This window comes from Schistocerca americana, chromosome 11 (assembly GCF_021461395.2).
Source record: "Schistocerca americana isolate TAMUIC-IGC-003095 chromosome 11, iqSchAmer2.1, whole genome shotgun sequence".
NCBI lineage: Eukaryota > Metazoa > Arthropoda > Insecta > Orthoptera > Acrididae > Schistocerca > Schistocerca americana.
In genome coordinates, this window is record NC_060129.1 from 86,024,854 (window position 1) to 86,049,945 (window position 25,092).

Below are 25,092 nucleotides of genomic sequence, written 5' to 3' on the forward strand. Positions count from 1 at the left end.
TCTTTCCAGTCTTACATGCTTCACTTTCTCCAGACTCTACCTTTCTCTTTTGCAGCTGATAAAGTCCATAGATTTATGTTCATGTATGATACTCATATAGCAACGCACCAGCAACCTACTTCCACATCCATTCCCTTCCAGTTTAATTTGGGAGATATATAACCAACAATGAAACTAGAAACTCCATCCACTACATTAATATATACAGAAACTTTGGAAAAGAATTTTAGCTTAGGAAACAATCCCCATACTACAACACTGAATGAACATAATACAAAGAAAGATGTTGACATCGATTAAAACAATAAGTTTACTGTTAACCATTGCCATCTCTGCTTTTTAGAAACTAAAATTCGATTTTTTCGCCATAATACTTCGCTAACGCCACCCTCCTCTAATTTGTTTAAATATATGCTTGTGTAGTGACAGAACTCACGACATGCCACAGACGGAGGTTGAGTGGGGACCTGTGGTCTGCACAGCTGTGACGAGGGTCCGGCCACAGTCGCTGTGCTCACTGTGTGGCTGTATATTGGGGGTTGGTCCTGCTGTGTCCAGTGGCTGGCCCACAGTGCAGAGGTAGACTGTTTCGATACATGTATTCACACAGGGACCACTGGGCAGCTGTCCATCCACAGATGATGGGACCAACACAGCCAAAGGCGACAGTGGGTCCACTAACCCACTAAGATAAATGACTTACTAGTGAGACAATCAGTTTACACGCTGCTTCTCTTGAGTTCCTCATACTAGCAGTTTAACATACCAAGTTACAGTCACTCAGAAGTTATATTGGCAAAACTTTTAAATGTACTTAATTTGCTACTATGTCCATCAGATGGTGTTCGTAGGTCATATGCTACAGACTGGGCGGTAGGGGGAACATACAGTAAATATGATGACAGATACTTCTGAAATGACCGGGGAAGCAAATTCAGAGAAAAATGGAGCACAATATCTGTCATATTACGAAGCTACTGCAGTAAAAATTTAACTTCCATTAAAACCTTTATCACAGAGTTGGAACTTCGGCCAATACATTTATTTTATTCACACTGGCCAATGAGCACCCACACGAAACAGGTGAACATTGAATAGTACCTGACTGGGAGGCTGAACGAATCTATGAGTATGATCAGCAAAATAAGCAGACACATTAATTACATAATATATATTTATGCCTAAGTGCTGATCACAGGTTGTCACTCACTGAAATTAAGAATTTTGTTTCGTTACTGTGTTCAGTGTAATGATTTTTATCAGACTGTGATTAGTGTGTGTGTGTGTGTGTGTGTGTGTGTGTCTTATATTAGTGCTTAATAATTTAAATATAAGTGCAATGCACAGACAAAGGAACTATGCTACATATGCTAGTTGATGGAAGTTTGTATGCAGTGTGATAATCTGTGAAAAAGTTGTGGCTGGTGTTTGGACAATGTGGAATTTACAAGTGGTGCTTATGAAGCAAGTGCTGTGATGGAAAAAGAAAAGTATTTCAAGAGCCGTGCAAACCATGCTACATGTAGCAGTGGTGTTTAATGGCAGTAACTGTTGGGAGATCCGTGTATCAAATGAGAACTACTGAAGATGTGGCAGTTTCTAGTTTTGCCAGTTGTAGTTTTGTTCTGTGTGTGTGTGTTGGTTAGCGTTTGTGATTTCTCATGAAGAAATTGGGCAATGAATTTACCATTGACATAAAAAGAGAGGCTTCATGTATATGCATGTAACGTGGATGGATACTTGTGTGAAGTGGCTGTCATGGTAAGCAATGCAATAGTGTACATAGCTTGACGCAATGAAGAAGATACTGGTTGGGTTTTGTGACATGCACCCTATTTAAGTTAAGAAATGCGTTTCCCAAATTTGCTTCTAAATAATTCAGATAGAATTACATATTTAAAGTTAATGTGTAAATAATAGGCATCTTGAAAACATAGCTGTGGCGATAAGCAGTTTCATTCAAACATTAATTCTCGTTTATAATTATGGGATACACTTCTGCAACAATAAAAATAAATGAGAAATGAATCACCGAGTGTACGGATTGTTATCTGAAGGATATGAATTCCAGTTTTTGAAGCAGCTCGGTAAGTAGTGCATAAATATTCAGACATATCTAACAATAAAAGTAATTTATGAAATTTACTTGTCACTAGCATTGTAGTGAGTATTTATATTGTGATATGTTGATTACAAAGAATAGAAGGATCTGAAGATCTCTTTCATTTTGATGTTGTTAGGAATGGACCAATAACTGGAACAGGTCAGATAAGGAAACACCTAAGCTCTAGCAGAAGAAAACACTGCAGGACTAATCTTTACTAAAGCCACTGGGAAAATTAAGCAAACAGTAGTCAGTAGATATTTGGCAGACCCTTCTCCAAGAACCAAGTACGGAGTTTTCACACAAAAAGCGCTTTCCTTTGTGTGTTGCACAAGCTAGTGACTGAAGTATGTCAATATCACGAGAAACAACAGACTAGAAGTGGGAAGGAAATGTGAAGGAAGACAAAGCATTATGCGGAACTGCCTGAAGCGGCAGAGCTGTTGTGAAACCCTGTCGCCTTTCTTGGGAGGTGGTCATGTGGTGTTTAAGAATTGTGTTTTTATACACCTTCTTTAAGAGAGATGTTTCATATATGCTCCGATTGAGAATGACAACATTTTCCTTAGAGCATAGTAAACTTCAAAAATCTTATTTCTAATACCCCTCGAATACTTCGTTAGAGTTAATGAATTTTGTTACAGAACTTGTCAGCGAATCCCACATATATATCTAGAACGTAAAAGGGAGATACAAAACACACAAAACTGTTGTACTGATATGGGTGCAGCGACTATTGTGACTGACTACTCCAGTACCACGAATATTTCAGATTTACAGAATGAGAAAATCAAATAGGGAATTTAAAACACGTTGCTGCCCACCTTGAACTGTGCTGCAGCATTCTAAGGTACACTATGTGATCAAAAGTATCCAGACAACTGGCTGAAATTGAATTACAAGTTCGTGGCGCACTGTGTAGGTAATGCTAGAATATAATATGGAATCAGCCGACCATTAGCCTTGATGACAGCTCCTACTCACGCAGGCATACGTTGAATCAGGTGCTGGAAGGCTTCTTGGGGAATGGCAGCCCATATTTCATGGAGTGGTGCACTGAGGAGAGGTATCGTTGTCAGTAGGAAAGGCCTGGCACGAAGTTGGTGTTCCAAAACACCACAAGATGTTCTGTAGGATTCAGGTCAGAACTCTGCGCAGGCCAGTCCATTACAGGGATGTTCATGCTGAGTAATCACTCCGGCACAGGCCGTGCGTTATGATCAGGTGCTTGATCAGGTTGAAAGATGCAATCTCCGTCCACAAATTGCTCTTCACCATAACCGCCTCCGAATTTTACTGTTGGCACTACACACACTGGCAAATGACGTACACCAAGGATTCGCCACACCCACTCCCTGCCATCGGATGGCAACATTTTGTACCGTGATTCGTCACTGTATCCACTGCAAGTACAATGACAGTTAGGTGGGAGGTGACAAAACTAGGATTTCATGGTCTAACGGCTGCTCTTAAGCCACACATCACGAAGGTAATTGCCTGGTGTAAGAAGCGAAAGCATTGGACGGTTGAGCAGTGGAAAAACGTTGTGTGGAGTGACAAATCATGGTACACAATGTGTCAATCGGATGGCAGGGTGTGGGTATGGCGAATGCCCTGTGAACGCTCTCTGCCAGCATGTGTAGTGCCAACAGTAAAATTCAGAGGCGGTGGTTTTATGATATGGTCGTATTTGTCATGGAGGATGCTTGCACCCCTTGTTGTTTTGCGTGGCACTATCACAGCACAGTCCTACATTCATGTTTTAAGCGCCTTCTTGTTTCCAACTGTTGAAGATCAGTTGGGGGATGGCGATTACATCTTTCAACATGATCGAGCACCTGTTCATAATGCATGGGCTGTGGCCGAGTGGTTGCATGACAGTAACGTCTTTGCGAAGGACTGGCCCACACAGGGTCCTGACCTGAACGCTACAGAACACATCTGGGATATATTGGAACACCAGCTTCGTGCAAGGTCTCACCGACCAACATCGATACCTCTCTTCAGTGCAGAATGAGCTGCCATTCCCCAATAAACCATCCAGCACCTGATTGAACGTATGGCTGCGAGAGTGGAAGCTGAGATGAGGGCTAAGGGCGGACCAACACCACACTGCATTACAGCATTACCGATGGAGGGCTTCATTGAATTTGTAAGTCATATTCAGCCAGGTGTCTGGATACATTTGATCACACAGTGTATACAAGAAAATGGATATAAGTAGTAGTGTATTTTACTGCACATGCACATCTAATTAAAATTTGTGGTGGACATTGTAGGCCTGGCAGTACACACATGTATCGCTGTGTAACGTAGAATTGTGACTTGTCTCACGCTTACCTGGTGTCTGTCGGTGTCTCTGCAATCAGATGAGTCAACTCCACAACAGTTTGTGGGTCGTTGACTACAGCCTCAGCCCAGCCCTGCGTCGCCATCACATGGAGCAAGTGGGCCTTTATGAAGGCGACAGCGGCCTGCTTCAGCCTGTTGGCGGAATGCCTAATCGCGATAACACCTGCAGCTGCCGCAGTCTCGACAGACAGCTGGGCGACCACCTGTTGCTCACAGTGTGCTTTCAGTACCGACAGGCCGTATGCGTCGGCGGCGACCAGCAACTGTGGGGCCATGCTGGGCAGCTGGGGCACCTGCAGGGTGTAGAGGTATGCCAGCACCTGGCGCAGCACAGGACCCTCTGTGTCCGAGAGTACGAGCTGGCTGCTGCTGCCCTCTAAGGTGACGCGACGCAACATGTCCGCAAACACGGGACTCCTGGCGGCCAAGACAGCCCTGTGAGCCACAAGCCGCGTGTCCCCGGCCAGCAGAGTCACCACAGCGCCGTCCCCGGCGTCCAGCAGGGCTCCCAGATCCACGGCCGTGGCATCCTCAGCCTCCTGAACTCGTCCCACTGTGAGCGATTCTGGAACACAGTTTCCCAAATGTTGGAAAAAGTGGGAGTGGCTGTCAGTGCAGAGTTAATCAATGCCACAATTTAAAGGCATTTCTAAAGCTGCTATCAGGATAAAATTTACACCCAACATAGATTATAGTGTGTAGATGAAGGAAATAACACTTTTGAAAATCTATTACATCTCCTCTTAAAACTTCCCTATTTGCCTGTGCAAAATGCCTCAGAAGGAATAGAGGCCTCTTTCTACAATTACCTGCTCAAAGTATCAAAATGAATATCTAGCACAAAACTGAGAGCATACATTGTTCAACACCCAGTCCCGATTTCTGCAGTTATTTAAGAAAACAATGATATTTCATGCCTGAAATCTGCATCCCTCTGCCCTTAACTGCTATACCAGCATGTCTCTTTCCAGGAATTGTTACAGGGGATCAAGTAACTGCTGTCACAGTCTGGAATGACTTTCTAGAAACGTGACATAGAGGTGGCGGGCATAGCTAGATGGCAACTTCTGACATATTCCAATATGACAATACCCAACATTTTGTAGGGTAGTGGCATAACGCACCCCCTCCTCCTCCTCACCCAATGGATAAAATAAAATTTTATCTGGAGTACAAATAACTGTGCCTAATTGCGTTTCGGTCACAATACTAAATTATTTCTAAAAGATCATGTTTATCATGACTATTTCGCAACAATTTGTAGCTATTACATAATTTACCATCAATAAATTTTTATTTTCAAATAATAGAAGTAATGAATGACACAATGTGGTGCACGCTACAGCTTGTCAAACGAATGTATGAACTTCATCTTCCAAACATAATGCTCCTGCTGCACCCAATAGTTTTCACTTTGTACCATGATGGAGAAATCGAGACATACAGATCACATATGCTTCAATATCTCATAAAAATTTCTAGCAAATGACCAGAAATTTCGTCATCACTCACTTCATAATAATAAATGAAAAAATATTAAACTTCAACTCAACACTTACTATGTAATGGCTACTATTGTAGTGTAAGATGTGTACAGTACTTTATTTTTATTATTATTTGTGGCACCTAGTCAGACACAAAGCGTTGGCAAGTTAAAATCGTTCGAGTTCTGACACTGCAGAAGTAAGGAGTCCAGCAATCAAGTGATTCAGAAACAGTAAGCAGAGTGCATGAATTTTCACTTGATTGATTTTAAGTAAAGGTGCAGGATGAGGGTGACGCCAGTGTCAATAGAGATAGAAGTGGTGTAGAGGAAACAGGTTTTGTAACAAGTGCATAACTTCACTGCAGACAGTTAGTTAACTTCCATTTTTGAGCAGTCTTAGACGCAATGAGGAAGGCTACATCATTACAAATAAGAAGTACCAATTGTATAATTGACACATTAGTCTGAGGTTTAATAAAGCACCTACAAAAGCTAAGTATCATTTATCTTTCATCACTTTCAAAATAAGAATTTTCTAAGGAAATATTCTTCTTACAAGGGAACCTCCCCATCGCACCCCCCTCAGATTTAGTTATAAGTTGGCACAGTGGATAGGCCTTGAAAAACTGAACACAGATCAATCGAGAAAACAGGAAGAAGTTGTGTGGAACTATAAAGAAAATAAGTAAAATATGCAAACTGAGTAGTCCATGCCAAAGATATGCAACATCAAGGATAGTGTGAGCTCAGGAGCGCCGTGGTCTCGTGGTTAGCGTGAGCAGCTGTGGAATGAGAGGCCCTCGGTTCAACTCTTCCCTCAAGTGAAAAGTTTACTTTCTTTATTTTCGCAAAGTTATGATCTGTCCGTTCGTTCATTGACGTTTCTGTTCACTGTAATAAGTTTAGTGTCTATGTTTTGCGACCGCACCGCAAAACCGTGCGATTAGTATACGAATGGACGTGCCTCTCCAATGGGAACCGAAAACATTTGATCGCAAGGTCATAGGTCAACCGATTCCTCCACAGGAAAACACGTCTGATATATTCTATACAACACATGACAGGAATATGTTGACGACCCACCTAACTTGTAAACTTGGCGAATGGGTAAAAAGATTCTTCTACCTTGCCCGATTTAGGTTTTCTTGTGGATGAGATAATCACTCCCAAAAAAGTGATGAAATCACAAGAGCTTGTCTCATAAACTGCACCAAATGAATGCAACAGTTTCACAGTCGCACAGTTTTCCCTGTGCTCTGTCAAAACATATGTTTTTAACGTTTTCAAATTTTTCCATGTGTATACCGTCAAATCCTGCATGTGTACAAGTAAATCTGAACATGTTCTGGAACTTTGGAGAGCGAAGTTGATTATGTGTGTGTTCCTGAACTTTGATAATTGTCTGAAAATAAAAAATTAAAAATTTTCACTCAAGGGAATACTTGAACCAAGGACCTCTCGTTCCACAGCTGCTCACGCTAACCACAGGACCACAGCTCTACTGAGCTTGTTTACTCCTTAAAGTTGCTCATCTTGAGCATGGACTACTCAGTTTGTACATTTTGCTTGTTTTTTTAATAGTTCCACACAACTTCTTCCTGTTTTCTCGATTGATCTGTGTTCAGTTTCTCAAGGCCTATCCACTGTGCCAACTTATAACTAAATCTGAGGGGGGTGCGATGGGGAGGTTCCCTTGTTAGTGGAGTTTAGTTAATCGCTAAGGATGATGACTTGGTGTGTGTGTTAGGGTGTTTGGGTGGCTGGGAAGGGAAGGGGGTAAGTGGAGCTCTAGCTAGTGTCTGTTTGCACTCTGGGATAATGCTCTCAGAAAGGTTGGGAGCCATTACTGTAGGGGATATGTCAAAGCCAGTCATAGAGAATATGCCATCTCTTCAACACACATTCTTTCCATCATTTCGTAATTGATGTCACCCTACCAAATTGTTGCAGATGGTACTGATAACTGACCTTTGTTGTTGTAAGTTATTCATTACAAGCTGTAATTAGCGCTGAAAATAGTCACAGTCCCAGTTACTACATTAGACGACCAGGTTGATCCTTTAAATGACGTTTTAAATTACTATTATTTATTGCAGCTATTTTCTATCAGCTAGCTCTGAAAATCTGAGAAACAAGGAAGCCCTGGGATAGACAACACTCCAGCTGAATTTGTCGAACCTGGAAGGATTGAAATTAGAAATCTGTTAAATACTCCCTTGTGTAACATATAGGAACAGGGGTAATTGCCCTCAGACTCTAGAGAAACATTATACGATATTTATTCTTAAAGGAGGAATGTCTTAAAATACAAAAATTACCGAAGTCTTAGCTTAGTCGTGAATGCCACATCAAATAAAAGCTTCCTCTGTCTTCGAACAATTGACACACGATTATCATAAAGTCAGTTTGGATTCGGAAAAAAACCGAAGAATTCAAGAAGGAGTAATATCTTTAAACTTAATTTTAAATTGTAAATAAATAGCTTTTGTAGGTATACAGGAAATGTTTCATGATGTAAAATGGCCAAATAAAGTTTGAGGTACAGAAGAGAGTAGGAATATGCATAGAGAGTGATATGTTATGTGGAAGCTGTATAAAAAAGGAGAGGACTTCTATTGGAGTGCACTCTACACAGGTTCTACACATATTCATGAATGAATCCGGCAAGGTAGTGTACTATAAACAATTATCTTTAATCTATTCAACAAACACGTACTTAGGAAGGGAGAGTAGTGTTACATATAGTATACAGGAGAATAGAGCAGGTATGCGTGGCACAGCTGTTTTATCTGAAAGTGAGTCCAATCTAGGCCCTTGCTAGTGGCCTCTGGGTGCATCAGAATGAGAATGCAGTCCCAAAAGTGCTCCTCCAGGATGAATTTGGCTAACGGGATTGAAATCATCTTCCAAAACCTTCACATACCGTTCGGTAGTCACCAAAGGAATACCGCACCGATTATTCCACGAGTGGACACTGCACACCACACAGTCTCCCGTTGAGGGTGAAGTGACATCTCGATCGCCAAATGCTGACTCTCAGTCCCCCAACTGTGCCAATTTCACTTAGTAAAGCATCCATCCAAATAAAAGTAGCCGACAACAACCTGGCGTGTTCGATGGGCATTCTAATTCCCATCGTGTCCCGCGCCTGTGGCACTGGACTGGATGAAGAAGACCCATTGAGTTCCCTCCACGGTCGCCAGATCGAACAGCTACGGACTTTTACTTGTGGGGAACTGTGAAAGATAACGTCTATCGACGTAAGCCACGCACGCTGGAGGAGATGACAGCGACATGTGCAGCGATCTACACTGTAACAGTGACTGACATAGTTGCGACGAGCCGGCCGTTGAGGCCGAGAGGTTCTAGACGCTTCAGTCCGGAACCCCGCTGCTGCTACGTTCGCAGGCTAGAATCCTGCCTCTGGCATGGATGTGTGTGATGTCCTTAGGTTAGTTAGGTTTAAGTAGTTCTAGGTTCTAGGGCCATTAGATGTTAAGTCCTATAGCGCTTAGAGAGTTGCGACGACCGCTCGTCGTTCTGCTATGTGTAAAGCCGTCGACTGTGAACTTTTTAACACTTGAAGTAACCATATGCTAAGCTAAAGGCTGTGCAACATATGTGATCGATTATTAAATGTAAAATAAACACATAAGTAATACTTTTCGTTCCTTATGGTGTGTATACATTTTTCTGGCGGACTGTATATGAAGAAGAAAGAAAAAACGTAAATTAGTTACGGAGTTCGGCGTGTACACATTTTATTCAAAATGTAAACGTCACAACATATATTCGGATTAAGGTTATGACATCTTCGGTGTGACAGCCGTCATAGGCAATGACGTGGCGCAGACGAATAGCGAAATTCTGCGTGACCCGCTTAAGTGTCGGAACATAGATGCTGTCGATGACCTCCTGAATGTCTGTTTTCAGCTCAACATTAGTCTCGGGGCTATTGCTGTACACCTTGACCTTAATACAGCCCCACAAGAAGAAGTCGATGTATTCAGATCAGGAGAAGATGGCGGCCAATCGAGGCCCATGCGAGTGCCTCCTGGGTACACCAGAGCCAGAATGCGGTCCCCAAAATGCTCCTCCAGGACATCAAATACTTCCCTGCTTCGAAGGGGTCGAGCACTATGTTGTATGAATCACGTCTTATCGAAATGATCCTAACTTCGGATAATCGTGATGATATCATCTTCCAAAACGTACAGTTCGGTAGTCACCAAAAGAATATTGCACTGATTATTTCGTGACTGGAGACTGCACACCACACAGTGCTCTGTTGAGGGTGCAAGACTTCTCGATCACCGAATGCGCAGTCTCAGTCCACGAAATGCGTCAATTTCGCTTATTGACGAACACTTCCAAGTGGATGTGGGCTTAGCCGCGAAACGAAACCATATTCACATCAAAGTCCTGTTCGTCAATTCTGCAGACAACAGTGTAGACGAAACATGACTGCTGGCTTAACGGCTGAGAAGCTTGAATTTTGTATGGGAAAAGATGCGGGTCTTCAACAACTACATGCCGCAGTGCCACCCAGTTGATTCCCAGCTGTTGTGCAGCTCGTGTGATAGATTTCCTGGGGCTGGTTTGAAACACAAGACTTGTCATGTTGATGTTTTCAGTCGTTTTCATCCATTTTGGACGACAGACATTGCGAACACTGTCAGCAAGAAAGCTACCCGTTCTCTCAAATTTTCCAAACATATTCTTTATTGTTAGCACACACGGACCGGTTGTCTTCAGCTTGATCTCGGTGGCACCACTTCCTTTGAGCCGCATTTGGGCTGCTATTACTAGCGTAGCAGGCCTCCACAAGCGGTATATGTTCAGGTACACTGTACCGTGACGTTTTCTCGTGCACATGGCCGACGCAACAAGTCACACGCGCATGCACATACTAATTACCATCATCCCCCGCGGCCAAGCATGCAGTTTGAACGTCATAAAGCAAACCGTTCAGAATCTATGAGGATTTCATTTCATGTAGGTCAATAATTGCACCCTCAAACTGCCTGACAGATTAAAACTGTGTGCCGGACCGAGACTCCAACTCGGGACCTTTGCCTTTCCAGGGCAAGTGCTCTGTCGACAGGACTACCCAACCACTACTCACGTCCCGTCCTCTGGGCTTCAGTTCTGCGAGTACCTCGTCTGCTACCTTCCAAACTTCACTAGCACTTCTGCCAGGAAGTTGCATATCAGCGCACACTCCGCTACAGAGTGAAAATTTCAACCTCGAAATGTCACCCTGTATGAATAACTTTCCTTCCTGATTTCCATCGTAAACATGTTGTTGTTGGTGTTGTTGTTGTTGTGGTCTTCAGTTCAGAGACTGGTTTGATGCAGCTCTTTCCTGTGTAAGCTCGTTCATCTCAAAGTACCTACTGCAGTCTACATCCTCCTGAGTCTGCTTAATGTATTCATATCTTGGTCTCCCTCCACGCTGCTCTTCAATACTGAATTAGTGATCCCTTGATGCCTCAAAAAATGTCCTACCAACAGATCCCTTCTTCTAGTCAATTTGTGCCACAAATTTCTCTTCTCCCCAATTCAGCACCTCCTCATTAGTTACGTGGTATATCCATATAATCTTCAGCATACTTCTGTAGCACCACATTTCGAAAGCTTCTATTCTCTTCTTGTCTAAACTATTTATCGTCGTGTTTCATATCCATACATAGCTACACTCCATAAAAATTCTTTCAGAAACGACTTCCTGACACTTAAATCTAAACTCGATGTTAAGAAATTCCTCTTCTTTGGAAACTCTTTCCCTGTCATTGCTAATCTACATTTTACATCCTCTCTACTTCCACCATGATCAGTTATTTTTCTCCCCAAATAGTAAAGCTCATTTACTACTTTAAGTGTCTCGTTTGCTAATCTAATTCCCTTGGCCTCACCTGATTTAATTCGAATATATCCCATTATCGTCGTTTCGCTTTTTTGATGTTCATCTTTTATCCTCCTTTTAAGACACTGTCCGTTCCATTCGACTGCTCTTCCAGGTCATTTACACTCTCTGAGAGAATTCCAGTGTCGTCGGTAAACCTCAGAGCTTTTATTTCTTCTTCGGATTTAAATTCCTACTGCGAATTTTTCTTTTGTTTTCTTTACTGCTTGCTCAATATATAGACTTAATGACATTGTGGATAGGCTACAACCCTGTCTCACTCCATTCCCAACCACTGTTTCCCTTTCATGCCCCTCGGCTCTTATAACTGCCATCTGGTTTCTGTACAAATTGTAAATAGCCTGTCACTCGTTGCATTTGACCCCTGCCACCTTCAGAATTTGAAAGAATTGTCAGAAGCTTTCTCTAAGACTAGAAATGCTAGAAACGTAGGCTTGGCTTTCGTTAATAACCCAAATAACGGTAAACATACGCCAGTGTATTGCCGTTACATCTTTCACGTTAGTCAAATATATTTTTTTCAGCTTTGGAAGGCAAGAGTCAATTGTGAATGGAAAACGAGCGCAGCACTGTTATGTCGTCCGTCAGTCCCTCCAGATGGGGATCCCACACCGCACAGAAATACTCCAGAATAGGACGGTCAAGCTTGGTGTAAGCAGTCTCTTTAGTAGACCTGTTGCATCTTCTAAGTGTTCTGCCAATGAATTGCAGTCTTTGGTTTGCTCTACCCAAAACATTATCTATGTGATCGTTCCAATTTAGGTTATTTATAATTGTAATCCCCAAGTATTTACTTGAATTTACAGTCTTCAGATTTGTGTGACTTATCGCATAATCGAAATTTAGTGGATTTCTTTTAGTACTCATGTGAATAACTTCACACTTTGCTTTATTTAGGGTCTATTGCCACTCTTCGCAACAAACATATTTTATCTAAATCATTTTGCTGTTCGTTTTGGCCATCTGATGACTTAACAAGACTGTAAATGAGATCATCATTTGCAAACAATCTGAGAGAGCTACTCATATTGTCTCCTATGTCGTTAATATTCTTCAGTAAAAACGGAGGGAAAAATTTGGAAATTTGTGGTAAGGTCTTATGGGACCAAACTGCTAAGGTCATCCGTCCCTCAGCTTACACGCTATTTAATCTAACATAAACTAACTTACGCTAAGGGCGACACACAGACCCAAGCCCGATGGAGGACTCGAACCTCCGACGGGGGGAGTCACACGGAGCGTGACAAGACGCCCAAGATCGCGCGGCTACCCGGCTGGGGAACAACAGATGGCCGATAACACTTCCTTGGGGAACGCAGGATATTGCTTCTGTTTTAATCGATGACTTTCCGTCTATTACTACGGACTGTGATCTTACTGAGAGGAAATAACGAACCCAGCAGCACAATTGAGGCGATTTTCCATAATCATGCAGTTTGCTTAGAAGACGCTTGTGAGGAACGGTGTCGAAAGTCTTCTGGAAATCTAAAAACATGGAATCAATTGGACATCCCCTGTAGATAGCACTCATTACTTCATGAGTAGTTGTGTTTCGCAACAACGATGTTTTCTGCATCCGTGATGACTGTGTGTCAATAAATCGTTTTCTTCCAGGTAATTTATAATGGTCGAACACACTATATATTCGAAAACCCTACTACAAATCGACTTAGTGACGTGGGCCTGTAATTTAGCGGATTACTCCTACTTCCATTTTTCAGTATTGGTGTGACTCGAGCAATTTTTTAGTCTTTAGGTACAGAACTTTCTGTGGACAGGTGGTTGTTTATAATTCCTAAACATGGAGCTATAGCATCGGCATAATCGGAAGGGATCCTGAGTGGGATACAGTCTGGACTGGAGGCCTTACCTTCATTAAGTGATTTAACCTGCTTGCTACACCGTGGATTTCTACTTCTATGTTTCTCATCTTGGCAGTTGTTCTTAATTGGAATTCAGGAATATTTACTTTGTCTTCCTCGGTGAATTAGTTTCGGAAAACGTGTTTAATAACTCTGCTGTGGTGGCACTGTCATCAATGAGTTCACCGTTGTTATCGGGCAGTGGAGGTATTGATTGCGTCTCGCCACTGGCGTGCTTTATGTATGACCTGTCGCTGTCCATTTTCACTGTCAACTGTCCTCAGTGCCAGTGATAGGCCGCAGACACGCACTGCCGCAGGAGGAACACCTGTTTCTGGAGGTGAACCGTGCGCCAAGTCTTATGACCATGGAAAGGGGTTGCTTGGACGAAAAATGCACTCTCGTCTACCTCTCGCTAAAGGGTCACTAAAGGTGGCGTTTGGACATTTAAGCTGCTGATTCAGAACAGCTGACACCATGAACTTGCCTTTCACATATAGGAAATGTTGAAACTGGTATAGCTACGGTCGCAGGTTCGAAATCTGCCTCGGGCATGGATGTGTGTGATGTCTTTAGGTTAGTTAGGTTTAAGCAGTTCTAAGTTCTAGGAGACTGATGACCACATGTGTTAAGTCCCATAGTGCTCAGAGCCATTAGAAACCATTTTGAAACAGGTATACAGAATCACTGCATACACACATACTAATCTTTCGTGCATTGCCTGGTGGATTTCCCTTTCACACATTTGTAACCACACGGAAAACGTTAATATTTGGTGTTCTGTCAAACATTTCGGTGGTTACGTCACTTTGTACGTACATCCACACACGACTCTCGGTGCTTACTCATTAAATGTTGTTTTCGTATGTCTCCCTGTGGTCGCCACGCCTACAGGAGAGCTGACAGGCTGCTCCCTGCGGAGGACACAGAGCTGTACATCACCATGGTCGTCGTATTGCAGGACAAAACAACTTGGTGGCCAAGGAATCAGGGTAGGAAAGATGTTTTGCTCAAAATGCAAGTCCGTCTGGAGACTACACACCCTGTTCCTCGATGCTCAAAAACTTGGTGACGTTTTCACAATTCTTCTCTTACTTTCGTTTCTATCCCTGTGTGGTCAACAGAGAACAGGCGATTGCTCCAGTGTTTTTCTTTCGTCCGTGAACATTATACTGCTGTGTGCATGTTATTAATACTCTACGGTTTATCTATCATATCTGGCCTCATTCCTGAATAACGAAAGACGTCTCTCCTGTATGTATAATACATCTGTTTGCTACCAGATTTTTCTGACACAAAAATTAAAGATTTCTGAGACACAAATTAAAGATTAATAAGATTAACTTAAATTGTATAGGCACTTCAGTATGTAGCAACCATATATACTATTTTCAGTTTTTATATATCTTGTGTACTTCACCGTCGTAAGTAAAATTGAGTACGCCTCTCACAAGACTTTCATTTTGCTTCTACGCATCTACCCTTCATTACCTTATGTGTTGCCCATAGAAAGGTACATTTTCAATTGCTTGTTTTTCCGTATGTACTTGCAAATAATAACCCATCTAAAACGTACGACCACTAACAGCCATAATTATTAGTCTGCAAATGGCGCAAGTACTGATATAATATTGTTTAGTACTCTGTTCTCACTCACCAATAGAAATATATGCACTTATACCCATTACACCATGTATGTATACATGTAGGATGGTGTCTGATCTGTACGTATAACTAACTACACACACTAACGCTGAATATTATACACTGAAAGGTCTCTGTTGGATTCCTTTCATGTTAATTTCTTAAATCTGTTGTCTTTTACAGCATACATTCCATTTCTAAATTTACTGTGGTGTTTCTGTCTCTATCTGGGAGGAGACTGAGCAGTGGAACGTGTTACTTTTACACATAATCAAGAACGATCTGTCACACTACTACACTTTAAAACACAGTTTATATGTAATTCATGTCACACAGTCTCATACGGAACCTACATCCGCTTTCTCTTATATACTGTATATGATAAGATACTGTCATCCCCTTCTCTTCTGTGTGAAAGGATGGATGAGCAAATGTATTTCTAGTTGCATGCTTGATGGTAACAGACAAGCCTGTCTGCTAGAGAATAGTAGGACCAACGTCGGAACAAGTAGCTACGCTTTCTAAAAGCCAAGAAGTTTCTATTCTTAGTATGGTCCTGTCCGTCCCTTGTCATGTTGGTATAGGAAGCTGCCTCTCTGGTCACCTCCGTTTTGTATCTGGAAGCGTCCTTGGTAGGGGCCCACGCCAGTCTGTCCACGGCGAGCGTCTGAAGTGGTAAGATCTCTGGCTAAGCGCGTTTCTGCCACGACCACAGGACAATGGATCTCTTAAGTCCAGCCTAACTGAAAATTTAATCACCTTTATTTCAGGTTTAGTTCTGAAATATCTAATGTTATCTTACATTGCAACGCAGTGTAATTCGAGTGTGAAGTTCAGAATATCTTCTAGTAGTTGCTTTGTCACTGCTTTGTGAGTAAAATGGAACCACGTGTGGATGATCCGTAACTCTAACTTAGATCATCAATCTTACATGTGAATGTGAGTGAGATTATAACGCCTCGTGTTGACAATGTTTTTCAATATAGCAACTTTTCTTTATGTTCAACCCACGTGGGGTGTACTTTGTGAGACCAGTACCACGTGCTTATACAATTGTTGGACCTATCATGTTAATAGTAAGACGATAGTAACCAGTTCGAGGTTTTTCTTTTTTAATTTGTGTTTCGATGTTATTTATTTTAATTATCAAAATTATTGCGGAGTTACACTCTTTGTGTAAACCAAGTTGACCATATGAAGCATGTAGTGTAATCATCAAAGTAGCCCTCAGCTATTCTTTTCGGGAAGATTTCACAGAGAGTTAGTATGAATTTAGTATGCCAGTGTGTGGTAATTTCATGATGGACAGGATTGCGCTACGAATGTAACTTCTTTGGGTGAAAATTGAATCGATTGGATGTGATTAATTTCCTCTTGCATATGTTTCAACGTTCTTCGGATGTTATTTTATGAATGCAGTGTTGTATGCAGTCTCCCAATCTTGGCTCCATATTTGATGTTCCGTAAGATTACAAACTCACATTTTCTCAATCCTAAATAAGGCACCAGTTTAGTTATGAATCATGTTTAATATGCTAAAATTTTAACTGAACAATGATCAATGTTAAAATAAATGTCCAAATATAAACTGATTTATTTCTTTTTATTTAAATTGTCTTTTTATATATATATCGCCGGTTAATTAATTACAGAAATTTTAAGTTTAAAAATAATTCGTAATTTCAAATGTTTGTAAAAAAAATGATTTTAACTATACATTCAGAAGAAGTACTTATGACATAGAAACTAAAACATATTATAAAGTAATTCTATTTCATAAATTTTAGATCGAAAGACTACATACTACGTTTGAAATTATATTAAAGTTTTCAGAAAGGCAGCTGAGAATATTGACCTGTCCAGGATTCGGAAAATAATACTGGTATCGACAGTAACGTTACGGAAAAGTAGTGCTAGAGGAGGATGTCCCGTTGCATGTCCTCTTACTTAAGTTCAGGCTCTAGTTCAGAACTGTGCGAACTGCGTCGGATAGAAGAGAGAAGCCATTCCGTTAGTTGGCTTAGTTCACCTCAGTCTACAGTACCCGTGTCTAAATATTTCCTTCTCATGTTAAGACTTAATTTTTGCGAAAAACTTAATAAGAGCGAGTTTTTCCTATTTCTAGATCTTGTCAGTTGGAAAATTAGATAGCAGATAATCGCTTTGGTTACAAGGAGAATAATTTAATCCTTCGTGCTTCCCACTTCCTGGGTTCCCAACTAAATACTTAGGATAAAACTGAAAACGCTCAGCCCATTGTGTCCAAAAGACTGCATATAAAAAATCATAGAAATATGCAGTCTGATTTGTTTTCAAAGGTCTGAGTCATAGTTCGTCTCGCATAGCTATGACGCGCCAATGTCTGCTCGCGTCCTGCCCATCGTGGAGTGCACGAGCTCGATTTCTCTGTTTACTCCCCACCGCGGCTCCGTGCACTGCTCCCTGTTACGAGCGAGCCGTGGCGCACACTGAACGCCGGGTAGCTACCAGGATCACTTTTCAAGTTGAATATGCACGGCTACGACCTTTCGAAATTGAGTTGTACGGGATGATCTTAGCCTGGACCCACAGGATGTAACTGGCATTCAGTTTTCCATTACTGGAAACGTTGTAGGTGTCAATATGCACACCAAAGAATTGTGCACCGACATTGACATCCACAACGTGCCAAACCTCAAGGACCCTGACGGACGTGGAAGGGCCTCCATTCGATTAGGGTCTTTGAGCTCCCGATTGAGGTCCCACCAGACATCTTCATGTCGTCTTCCAAGCCATATGCAATGTATGCAGTCACCAGGCCGACAGATGGAAAACCTTTGATACCTATCCTGTTCTCAACAGTGTCTGTCAACTGAAATTTGAATTAGTGAAGCATGTGCCATTCTAACTGGTTATAGGACGATGCAGGGCCATCGTCAGATGCAGCCCCTTACCTGTGCCTACTGCAACTAGGAAGGAAATTCCGCCAAAACTGCCCCTGGCGCTGGCCTGGAGAGACACCGCTCAACGACGCTGCCCCCATTGCGACGTCCACTGTCCATCCTGTCACCGATGCTGTGGTCACGGCATGAACTGCTGATCTTCAGCACTACTCACATGACCCATTACAAACGATGACTGCCATCGCAGAGACTGATCTGGCACTTATCACAGCATTGGAATCAGAGCTGTTAACTGGAGGAGATACTCACCTGCCTAACACCGATGACACAAACACAGAAATGGATCCTAGTGATGTACTGACTTCTGCCTTCCTTCTGTCAGCCATTGAGCCAATGGACAATTGCTGCCATAACCCTGAAAAGCAAGTTTGCAAACAAAAACCTCAATGGAAAAGCCAGAAATGGCACCATGACCATTGGATGACTACCGGTAACAAATGGTGCCTGATGAGAAACAAATGTCCGATGACGCCAAGTCCTCTGACACCTTTTCCCGTGATTGCTTAATGTCATAATGACACAGTGGTGCCAATCCTTTTTGTGTACAATCCAGGTGGCATAACTCTTTTGGTACCGATTCCACTTGTGTGCACGGCAGACGACACAACATCTATAGTAATGAGCTTCTGGGAATATGAGGTAGAGGATGACACCACACTACCGCCTTGCGCTACCGAAGGGAGTGTCCAGATGGAGGCATAGGGCAGAGCAACAACACAGTGACTGACAATGCTACAGACGTCACAGCTGGTGTACCATGGACAGCCACTGACAGAGTGCATGTAACTTCCCATTTGGGCATGGGGACTAAATAACACTGACAGGCCATGCTCAATGTCAATAACATCAATGCACACCATAAACTGACAATGTTACAAGGCTCACAGAACACAGGAGGAGATCTACGTCATGGATTCCGTCAGTTATTTCAGATATACCACTCATGCTTTCCACGCATCTGCCATTGGCAGTGGCATGACGTCCTTCTCTTTGAAGGCTTGATTGCCAAAGATTTCACTTTTCTCCTTAACAGAAGGGGCATGGCACTCACTCTACATGGCATCAGAACTGTAAACATCTACACCATCTGCCAAATACACACCATATGAAGCCCTCTCCACGATTCATTAAAATGTAAATATCGTGTGACTGGCGCCTCCCTCAGGTAGAACATTCGCCTGGTGCAAGTCTTTCAATCTGACGCCACTTCGGCGACTTGCGGGTCGATAGGGATGGAATGATGATGATGAGGACAATACAGCAGCCAGTCCCTGAGAGGAGAAAATCTCTGACCCAGCCGGAAATCGAAGCCAGGTCCTTAGTACTGGCATTCCGTCGCGCTGACCACTCAGCTACTGGGTGCGAACTTTCGATTCGTTGACATGTGGAAATAAGTACATGGTGATAGGGTCGATAGGGATGGAATGATGATGATGAGGACAATACAGCAGCCAGTCCCTGAGAGGAGAAAATCTCCGACCCAGCCGGAAATCGAAGCCAGGTCCTAAGTACTGGCATTCCATAGGGATGGAATGATGATGATGAGGACAATACAGCAGCCAGTCCCTGAGAGGAGAAAATCTCCGACCCAGCCGGAAATCGAAGCCAGGTCCTTAGTACTGGCATTCCGTCGCGCTGACCACTCAGCTACTGGGTGCGAACTTTCGATTCGTTGACATGTGGAAATAAGTACATGGTGATAGGGAGGGTTTCACACACCATACCAGCAATTCCCATCCATATACACGTCATCTCTCTCTCAAGCCCAATTGTTTGGGGAACATGAGCAGCTGAAATATGGTCCATTGGTTTTTCAGACCATGCACCCCATATAGGCACTTTCACCTCACGATGCCCCTGGAAACTGAACGAATCTCCAACATCTGCGTGAATGCCGACAGCTCATGGAGGCAATATGGAAATCCGGCACCCTAACTGATTCCTTGAAGAGTGGAAGCATCAGTGTCTATTGATCCCTGTTGCTCCAGAACTCTAACATGAAGGTCTTTACTTGACTTTTTACACCACACCTGAGAAGGGTTGCCTGCTTTGTGGTCTCCCACAATCAGGCGTCTTTAGGAGGTTGTCACAACATCTGCACTGCCTTATGTCGGTACTGTAACATTACTGTGCTTAGGCAGACACTGTGTCTGATGGGAGTCTTCGCTTCCCTTGATTTCAGCTAGGCCTTGGAAAGGGTTCATCGCTCTTATCTGGCAGCAGTGATGCCAAATATGGGATTCCCAGACAGCTGAGGTGCACATCTTGGATCCTATGTGATGGTCGACTTACGCTGTCCCACCTGGTATAATGATTGGTGTGGCAGATGCTCTTTACATACGTTCTCGCCCTGGAACCGTTACTTTGCAGCCTCCGTCAACTCCTCAGTGAGTCTGTGGGCGACTTGGTCCTTGTCCTGCGCAATAGAAACGATGCGGGTGGAGTACTAGGGAATTGCTTTAGGCAGCGTCATTAACATTTGCAAATCTCGCGCGTTGCCTATAGGACGTGGGCTGCCTGCTGAATGCATTACTCTGCTGTAGGTCCGTGACGTGATAACATGTCTAGGCATTGATTTTTACTGCCAACTTGGAGCGATTTGTCGCCCTTAACAATAGGCGCTCATTATGCTGGATCCCGGCAGAGCTCCTTTACAATTGACTCTGAACCCTGCACATCTATAATGGACGCAATATGCAAACGTTTGTCTTGCATCGCAAATCCTGCACATGGCCCAGACTTTTCACATCACGCCGTCAATGGATACACACGTGTTAGCCAAGCTGGCATGTTGTTTAAGGTCCGCTATGAGTCCCCCGCCCTCGTGAAGCGCAAAGAAGGCCTCAGTTTTTATCATCTCCAACATCAAACAACTGTCCTCTTTAAATTCTTGGACGCCAAGATGTGGCAACGTATTTCGACTTGTCTGATTAGCCTATTGACTAGTCTCTGCCCCAGTGCCGCTGACAAAGGTCCCAACGTCCTTTTCCTGCTGGAACTATTTCTTTCATGAATACAAATACATCTGGACCCCGCTTCTCCTTCCACATCTACCGACGGCCAAGGTAGCGTATGTCTCACTGCAATTGCAGCTTCTGCTGAATGTGATTGAGGAAAAACAGCCCCTTGTCTCGTGGAATGCTGTATAGAGGGAAGTGCAGGCCCTGACTATTGCGTCAGATGTTCACTCCACCTGATACATGATGATTAATGGAAAGCAGGTATTAAAGTCTCTTCTATGCAGGATACACCTCATAGCATCGCCATTACATACCACATGTGGCCTACAGCGATGGTTGTGAAGGCGAGGTGAATGATGTTTGGCCTTTGGTCCAGCAGATGTCGGCATTCATCTCACACATGACTCCTGACACCACTACAGTCCCAAAGCTTCTCTTCCCAGGCATGGACTATTTCCTGTGGACTATGACTCAATCAGGAGCTTGGATTAGCGGACATGCTGCCTACTACCTGTTTGGTGGTGGTCCCTCGATTTGTGGCAGTACCTTAATGACTGTTGTTGTGCAGTTGTCAAGAATTCTACGAACCAACAATATTTATCGAACATTCTCAAGGGTGCTTTCTGTAACCACCTTCGCAAATGGATCATACATGCTAGGAACAGCAACATACCTTCCTTTCCTCCATTTTACAGAATCTATCCCCTGAACAGTTATTCATACACACTTGTGAAAAGATGTGCGTCAGTGAATTACTAACTCTTCCCTACCACCCAGATGCTCTCCCAATGATGCTGAAGGCTATTGCCAGTCTTTGTGGGGATGTGCTAGTGCAGCGGAGATGGCTTAAAAACACAATTAAAAAAGACCTCCGTTGTATCCTCCTTTCCCCTTTGGTAAACATTAATGGTGTCTTATCAACTGGGGCTGCACATGAAGTTGAGGAGATCATTTTCTTTTGGGGGGGGGGGGGGCTTCGTTTACGATAAGAGTGGCGATGGCATTAACTTCTTCTTTTCCTTTGTATGCCTAGGTATAGCCAAGAATGTTAGAAACATGGTGAAAAAAAGTGGTCAGTGAGGCATAACTGACATTTTCTCCACTCAGGGACTGGGCGTTGTGTTGACTTCAACATCATGTTATCCCAATCGACACGCAGGCGCCGAGGTGACTTCACCTGAAAAACCTTGCAACAAGTGGCTGGACTCCACACAGGTGAGGCTCCTGGCCTATCCACAAGCATCATCATTGTATTCAGTTTTGTAGGCAATAACATTATTAAATTTTACTTTCTAATTATTGCGGCACGGAGTGGCCGCGAGATTTAGGCGCGATGTCACGGACTGCGTGGCCTCTCTCGCTGGAGGTTCGAGTCCTCCCTTGGGCGTGGGTGTGTGTGTTGTACATAGCATAAGTTAGTTTAAGTAGTGTGTAAGTCTAGGGACTGTTGCGCTTAGTTTGGTCCCTTAGGAACTCACACACATTTGAACACATTTTTTCTAATTATTAGTTTGCGGGTTATTATTACTGCTCTTGATTTTTGCTCATTTGAAATACTCCATCCAACTAATTCAACAAGAAGAAATACCTCTAAAGGAGTAGTTATGTACAAAGAACTGCATCGCCCATCTCTCACGATTTTTGTAATTCTGTGGGATATTTTGAAAAATTTGAGCATCATTTTGTATATGATTGCTGTGGCTTTGCGGAAGTTCGTTGACAATGTGATGCATTGTGTTGATTTATTGGTTGTCATTCCTCCAAATATAGAACAATTGTGTTGCATAACGTTCAGCAAATGCATCATGTAGCTGTTTCTCACTGATATTCGTCTCCAAAGTCAGTTTTGCACATATTTCTATAATACCAATAATTTTGGAAGTGCTTTCACTTCATCAGTGGCTTCTGAATGAGGTTCAGATGAAAGAGCTTTGTCAAGAAGCAGCAGACAAAAAGACGAGTGGGCCACCAAAGTGCTCTTCATTTTCTCTCAACTCTGAGAATACCATGAACTCTTTTTCGCTCTGTAGTGCATTCGTCCCTCATAATGAACTGACGTGATTGGAGTTCTGTACCCATTACAGTAGATTTGTGGGTACTGGATGGAGATATCGCGGTGTTGAACAGTCGACAGTAAGTTAGTTGCTGAAAGCAATGTTTGGCCACTATCGAAAAGAGTTGCTCAGTTCCAGATGGTGCAGCTGCAAGGGTACTACTTTATTCCGACCACATGTTTTCAAAATAAATGAAATGGACAACGTTCTGATGTTGCCTTCTGGGGCATGTAGGATATACTGTCCACGACATTGACTTGTAATTGTATGCATGGTTGTGTCATAGCCTATATGTTGTTCTGGAACCAATCCCAGAAGATTCGTTTGAACAGATGTGCCCAATTAGTCAACGTCACAGAGCGTTTCCCATTGCTTATTGTGAACGAAAACGTTGTTTGAGGCTCGATTCGGGGCAGCCACTCCCAGTAGTTTGTTAGGGACTGATAAGCATATGTCGTCCATCGAAACCAGTATCTCATTATTGAGGTTTGGTGTGAATCGAATGTTCGGGATTTGATTATTAGAATGCATGGATGTTAACCCTCAACTGGAAGCGATATTTTAACGAACATAACTATAATCGCTGGTCCAGATGGACCCTTGAATAAAAATTAAACACGATCCCCATAAAAGATATAATTCATATGTAAATGCGTAATGACTGTATTAAAATAAATTTTATTTTTTATATAAATAAACTTTTATTGAGTAAAAATTTTACATTGTGTTATTTGTTTAACTTTAAGTCCTATGTTTCATATTTTACAAGAAATTTTAGTATATTACTTTGGAATGTTACATGATTGCTTACATCAAAAAACCTAGATATACTATGGGGTTTCTCATAACCTCCGCTTAACATAAATAACGACTCTACATGCCACCAGTCAGAAACAAAAATAATGAAAACGAAACATGGAGGTGTCCGAATGTTATCTGTATCAGTACCTGAACGCAGAACGGCACTTGGTACACAACACTGCTTTTACTGCATGCCGTTTACAGATGAATTTAAAACAAGTGTCGCATTTTTGTGATTGTTTGCTGTTAGTTTTAGGACCACATCAATAACATTTTCCTCTTTTTCGTAATCCACATTGATTACAAGGTGAATTTTCTGCTCATTGTTCATTTTGTGGTTCACCAGCTGCCCCTAGAAAATTATCTATCCTGCTCTCAAATCTACTGAATATGAATAATCTTTCTTTCTGTGATAAAGGGCCTCATCAACTTTAGTCCAATTTCTTTTATGTAATGATTACTTTTCATACGTTTTACACCATTTGATGCCTTCCATAATACGAATCCACTCGCACTCGCAATATTCAATGTTCTTCTAGAGACTGAATAATTGGCGAATTTCTGATCTCATGTATCAACACCACCTTTCATTCTGTTGTAAAATTCAATTATCTCAGGTTTTCCACTATTTTCATTGACTGAATTCTCATGGTGCATTGATGAGATCTCCACTGCGCTTCGATCCTCTTTCTGGACAAAAGTTTTCAACGTTTTATCCTTCATGAAACCAAATAACATAGATCATACTACCTGTTGTTTATTGGCTAAACATTCTGGTGGTATTTCCCTTTTAATTTTGTTCATCGTTCCAATGAAGGTCAAGCCATTTTCAATCAGTTTGTCAACAAGCTCCACAGGAGGAAACCCATTATCGGCAGTTATATTTCTATTTGTTCCAAATAAAGGTTCTGCAACCTGCAGTACATTCTCTATTGGAACTGAAAGTTAGCTTGTTTTATAA

At 42.4% G+C, this 25,092-nt stretch overlaps 1 protein-coding gene across 2 annotated transcripts in view; it reads right to left on the reverse strand.

Annotated features, from left to right (window-relative positions):
• The window catches only part of LOC124553790 (neurogenic locus notch homolog protein 2-like), a 102,477-nt gene that overhangs the window by 23,890 nt on the left and 53,495 nt on the right, over positions 1 to 25,092 (reverse strand). For both annotated transcript variants that reach the window (XM_047127768.1, XM_047127769.1), the window contains exon 3: positions 4,445 to 5,021. In XM_047127768.1, the coding sequence (XP_046983724.1) occupies positions 4,445 to 5,021 (577 nt within the window). The remainder of the gene's footprint in view (positions 1 to 4,444; positions 5,022 to 25,092) is intronic.